This window comes from Oryzias melastigma, linkage group LG18, assembly GCF_002922805.2.
Source record: "Oryzias melastigma strain HK-1 linkage group LG18, ASM292280v2, whole genome shotgun sequence".
NCBI classification, from domain to species: domain Eukaryota; kingdom Metazoa; phylum Chordata; class Actinopteri; order Beloniformes; family Adrianichthyidae; genus Oryzias; species Oryzias melastigma.
This window is the reverse complement of record NC_050529.1, coordinates 7,194,886-7,201,067: the sequence shown is the minus strand read 5'-3', so window position 1 is coordinate 7,201,067 and position 6,182 is coordinate 7,194,886. Positions and strand designations below refer to the sequence as shown.

The 6,182-nt window shown below is 41.4% G+C and overlaps 1 protein-coding gene across 1 annotated transcript; it reads left to right on the top strand.

Annotated features, from left to right (window-relative positions):
* Positions 1-1,126: 1,126 nt before the first annotated feature.
* Positions 1,127-5,184, top strand: LOC112155669 (5'-AMP-activated protein kinase catalytic subunit alpha-2; the record flags this gene model as incomplete). The annotated part of the gene is given in 3 exon segments (XM_036216884.1): positions 1,127-1,442; positions 4,031-4,172; positions 5,091-5,184. Coding segments are annotated over 3 exon segments (450 nt in total), but the record flags the coding sequence as incomplete, so codon positions are not given.
* Positions 5,185-6,182: the final 998 nt, after the last annotated feature.

Sequence of the window (6,182 nt, the reverse complement as noted above, 5' to 3'; positions counted from 1 at the left end):
ATGGAAAGAAGATCATTCATTCAAACAGAGTCTGTCCAAGACAGTTTGATTGATTTAAAAGGAGAAATACTCGGAAATACAAAAACTATACAATTTGAGTTTTTAACATATGTGTGTGTCATTTTTCTTCTGAAAAGTAAAAAAAAAATACTGGATTTTCTTTGGAGGGGGTCTTTAAGAAAGTGAGAAAATGTCAAGTTACAAGTCACAATCAAAGTTCAAAGTGGCTGAAAAGAAAAGCATTCTAGCAGCATTAAACACACCACTTACACACAAATCTTGGAGACGTGAAGAATCTCACATTAAATTTGTGTGTAAATGCACAAATTTGTGTTTGCATACAAGCGATTTGTATTTAAATTTTAGAGATTTGTGTAGTTAGTTTGAAACTGTTGTAATTTTAGTTTGTGCATGTGTAAATTATTTTTTTTAAATATTTTTTTTATTTCACCCGAAATATATTGTGTGAGTTAGAAATCAAGAATTATGCACACACGAATCGTGGTGAGTCAATTTTCTCTACACTTTTAGCGAACTTCCACACTTAGAATCAGTTATTTAGGCCTATACTTAGTTTACCTTGTTTTTTTTAACTTCTTTCACTATTCTATCCAGAGTGAGATGTTTAAAAGCACATAGAAGGTTTCTAATTTGAATTAAAAAAATGAAGTGCTGGGATAGACGGTTTAACTGAAGAGCTTACCAGCAGAAGGAATGTTTGGAGCAGACATTTGACCTTGAACGTAGCGCTGAGCCTTCACTCCACAAATAACACACATTTCTTTTAATCTGTGCAGAATAGTAAGTAAAAATGTACCTAAAAAAATGTAGAATGAATGGAAAATGCATGGATGAAAAACTAAAAGATTTCAAAGTTTGTCATTTGAAATTTGACTTAAATAAGACAACCTTTACGAGAGTAAAGCGCATTAAGTCTGCTTTTCGGATAACTTCTATTTATAAAACAATCACGCCAGATTAGTCCAAAGACTTCCACGGTGACGCAACGAGAGGTCTTTTTACACTGATGGCTCCTTCTATAAGTGTAGAATACTCGAGTGTTTTTACACCTACTGCTCTTTTTCCATCCAGGTGCAGAAGCTGAAGTCTGCGCGCGCAGGGACTGAATGGAGCGCGTTCATCTTTGAGCATTCACTAAGCAAAGCTCTTCTCACAGAGGGTTGGTGGTTCGCTTGCTGTCAGGAATAACCCGTGGAACCTCCGCGTGATGCTCAGTTTTATTTTTCCCCAGCTGCCACCTGACCTCCCAGACAAGCCGCCTCTACTGTCCTCCCGCCCCTCCGCGCGCGCACGGAGCAGCGCGGCCGTCGGTAACGGGAAGATGGCAGAGCGGCAGCAGCAGAAGCTCGAAGGCAGGGTCAAAATCGGCCATTACATCCTCGGAGACACGCTCGGCGTGGGGACATTTGGCAAAGTGAAGAGTTAAGTCGTGTGTGTGTGTCGCGAGGCTCGGTTCCGACCGCCGGGAGGTTCGCCCTCTGAGCGGACCGCGTGAACTTGACTCGGAGAGGTTAGCGTAGCTGCTCGGAGCTGCGGAGCTAACGGCCAACGTCAGGGACGTAACTTTGATCCGAGAATGCGGCCGCTTCAAAGTCAAACGCTCTCTGAAGCGCCGCGCTGTTCCGCGCCGGGGCTCCAGCGCCTCCCGGAGCGGGTGTCCGCCTGCGGGACGGAGTCATTTCTGAGGCGGTAACAGCGGTTGCTCGTCCTGTGATCAAACACGAACCGTTCGAGTCCCACGAACGTGTCAGCAAGAGACGACATGTTTACGCCTGCAGGCTCCGGAGAGTCCAAGTCCTCCTGCGCTGCGAGGGTCCGTTCTCCAGCGCCGGTCTGCAGAGGTTAAGTCAGACTAACACACCTGCTTCATGGAGACCTCACGTTCTCCCCGCCAGCCTGAAAGCAGTTTAGAGATGTGACTCAGCTCTTGTCCTTTTAGGGAGTAAAGATGGAACGGTATTCAAATGACACCTCACGAGATTGGAAACAGTCAACCAGAGTTCTTTCAACTCCCCAAAATAAGTAATAGCTTGTATATGGAGTTATTTTGGAGCCATGAATGTTTGAAACCCAAATAAAACATTTTGAATTTAAAATGCCCTTCACTTGAGCTTTTGTTAGGCATTTTATGTTACAGCTTTTTATTGTTAAGAAAGTTTATCTCAATACAATGTTACAAAATAAAGTAGTTCTGATGAAAACTATTAATTTTGCTATTCTTGTTTTCATAATTAATGTAGAACTGCTAAATTCCACGAAGCACACATTTTTTCCTTAAAAAAAGGCCACATATTAATTTGCGATTAATCGCGAGTTAACTATGGGCAATGCGATTAATTGCGATTAAAAAATGTAATCGCCTGAGAGCTCTAATAAAAACACAATTCTTTTTAGTGATATGAAAAACTTTCTTAAAACAACTATTACACAGTCCTTCACATTACCAAAATGTAGTGTAATGAGAGTGAGAGAGAGGATGACAACACCCTTGTGATGTAGAATGCTGTCATTAAATTAAAAAAAAGCTAGAAAAAGTTAATCTAACTGATCGCTCAGCCTCCACGAATGCAATGTGTGTTGCTTCAGTATGTTAGCAAGATAACATTGGGAACAATGAGATTAATAACTAGAGGTGACATTCTAGCTTGATGCGTACGCAAAGTCAGACGCCATATTGGAATGGTACAGATGTCTGTTTACTGCTGTGCTACAATTGTACAAACAGATCTGGAAAAACTAGAATGTGATTTTTCACTAGTAAATTATTGCTGTCAGCTGATAAAGGAAAACTTCTAGAAAACATGTGAACAAGATCTGAGTGAGTTTACTCTCAATAATGAACGTTTAGACTGATCTTGTCGTCTATTCAAAGTCAATGACAGCTTTAGACTTCACACTATTTCCATGTTTTCTGTCAGGACCATCGATCTTTATGTTTATGGAGGATGATCGTGGTATTTGTATGTGTGTTAGACCTCAGATCAGACCAGGTGACCTGCTGGTAATCAGATTACTAAGAGGAGAAAAATAAACTAACCAGGATTTCATCAGTAGTGAAGATGGAAGAGTCCATCAAAACTGAATCTCTGTCCGGTGGGCTGAATGGGAAATGTGTCGTATGAAAGACCGTCTGCCCGCTGTCATGTCGGTGCCCGAGTCCTTCCGATAGAGGCTGGGTGGATCCACTTGAAGAACAGGAGCCCCCAGCCCAGCGTTGCCCCCACCGGGTGAATTTACCCCGTGGCATTGCGTCTCAACCAGCTCCAACTGTATAATAAGCCCCAGCTGCTGCGTGTTTTAAAGCGGACTCCTCCTGGACTCGCTGCTCCAGGACCGTGGATGGAGGTCTCACTGAGCCCTCTTTCCCGTCTGCAAGACCATCGAGACCGGCGCGGCGGTGGACTGGGCTGTGGATCAGACCGGGACATGCTGATCTGGGCCCGGACCATATAACAGACGCTAGCAGTCGACGGTGATGTCGGCTACCCTTTGATCTGTTTAATAACACAGACGAGTACTCTAACAGTTTGTGTAAATGTTAATCTGTGTGTAGATTTGAATAAAATCACAACCATGGATTAGGTATGCATTGGGTTTCCTATGTAATAACCTATTTATTTTTAGAAAAGTTTGAAATGTTCATTTGTTGCACTTTGTACAAAACTATTATTACCATGACCTGTGAATTATTTGATGATCAGACTTCTTTCCTTTTTAAAATCAGACCAAAATTTATCATTTTATGGTCATTTTACTGGTTCTGCTAAGCCATGTCTCATTGTTGTTTTATACCATTTCAATATGGCGTCACTCTTTACCTATCTTGGACAATAGTAAAAAGCCTGCGTGTCATCTCCAGTGATATGAATCTCTATGATTGGGCATTATTATTATAGAATGATCTGGACGGACGGATATAATTACCCGGCGGGCAGGATCTGGCCCCCGGGCCACATGTGCCTTAGAGTGACTTGCTGTAATGTCTGTGTCCCCTCCATGTCTGCTTTAGTTGGAGAGCATCAGCTGACAGGACATAAAGTGGCCGTGAAGATCCTGAATAGACAGAAGATCCGCAGTCTTGATGTTGTGGGAAAAATCAAACGAGAGATCCAGAACCTCAAACTCTTCAGACACCCACACATCATCAAGCTGTAAGTGGACCACACACAGCATGAATGGAAGGCAGAGGTTTAACACCAGCAGCTGCTATAATGAAGGCCTGCTCAACTTCTGCTCTGAGCATTTTTGACTGTTCAATGCTGCTGCTTTTTAGGGAGCATGCTCACTCACTTGGCTGTGGTACAGCGGTCGGTAGGGCGGTTGACCTCTGATTGGAAGATTGCGGGTTCGATTCCCTTCTTGCTTGCCCCTGTGTCAGAGTGTCCTTGGGGAAGACACTGAACCCCACATTGCCTCTGGTGGAAGGTTGGCGCCAGTGTTCAGCGGTGGAGCCTCCCTCCATCAGTGTGTGAATGTGTCTGAAGCGTTTAGGGCCTTCAAAGAAGGTAGAAAAGTGCTATACAAGAATACACCATTTACTCTAGAATCTGGAATTCACACACACACACGCTCACATGCACACTCAGGCTTTTACTTAGACAACAGTAACCTCGTGTTTAGATGCAGTCTTAGATGTGTCTTGTATTTTTCTTTAAGCATTAAGTATTTTTTGTTGTCCTACTCTTCTTCTTAAGTATATTCTGTTTCTTGTTGTGACTCTATTGTCGAAGGACCTCCCATACCATGATTTTCTTAAGTCTGTCAGAGTAACCTATATCCATATATGATCATATTTTACCTTTGGCACAAAAAAGAACAAGTTTATGAAATATCAGTTATTTTCATGAACTCTTTTTCTAACCAGAGGCAAGAGAACTCCATCTCTGAGGCTCCGCCTTTTGCTCCTTATAGGCCTCATCATTATAAAATGTAACTTGTGATGTAAAAAAATCTACATTGCCCAGCCCTGCATGGTCCCCTGTTTTTTGATTCAAGAATAGAAAATAATGTGAAGCAGACCAAATAACATTGAACAACATGAACGATAAGGGTAACTGCTCTTGTTCCAGATACCAGGTAATCAGTACTCCAACCGATTTCTTCATGGTGATGGAGTATGTGTCTGGAGGGGAGCTGTTTGACTACATCTGCAAAAATGGGCGGGTAAGGCATTTCCATCCACTGTCAGAGTTCATCTGCTGCGCAGTAATGATGGTTCAGCTCACATTTTACTCTAGAGATTTCTCATCCTAGAAACTAGCAGACTTTGTAGTTTAACGGTAGCATTCCAGTTATACCACACACAGAATTTCAACTTTGATACAGTTTCATTTTCATTCTTATTCAACCCTTGTGCTATCCTAGGCATGTTTACATTAAAAGTGGGGTCATCTGGACCCACTAGACAGCGCGCAGAAATTTTTTTTAATTATTTTTTTATCTTCACTGGTGTCTGTTGCAGACATAAAATCCTGTCCACCTTTGGCATGAGAGGAATCACACATTAATATAAGGGTGGGGTCATCTGGACCCCAGAAGAGGGGGGGTCCAGATGTTAAATACAATATCAGCTGTTGTGTCTTATATTTTCAAAGCAAAGCAGAGTAAACTAAATCCATATATATGATCATATATTGCATTTGGAAAACTAAAGAACACATTTATGAAATATGAGTTATTTTTACTTTTTTCCACAATGAAGTAAGACGTCTCAATATCTGAGACTCCACCTTGTGGGTGCCGCCCATTTCATGACATTGTTGAGCCGGCCTCAGCAGCATGTCTGCGTTTTGCCCACAAAAACAAACATCTGAACTTTTGCAAAGATTGATGTACATACTGTATATCTTCTGTAGCGTGTAAAGGGGTGAATATTAAGTATTCAATCCCAAAGTTGGTTGAAAAATATAAATTTTATTTAACTGAAATTTAATAAAATTATCCTCAGGGCACCACCTTCGTAATGAAGGAAAATATTACTCATCAATGATTAGCCGCTACTTCTAATTAATAAAGTAATCAATTAATCAGTCTCTAAATTTTAGCGTGAGTGTCTTTACCCTTTGAAGGGACTTTACCACAAAGAAGAAAATAATGATATCAACAACGACGTCCTTTTTAATGTCTATTGAATAACATGAGGTTAAACAAGCAGAAATAAT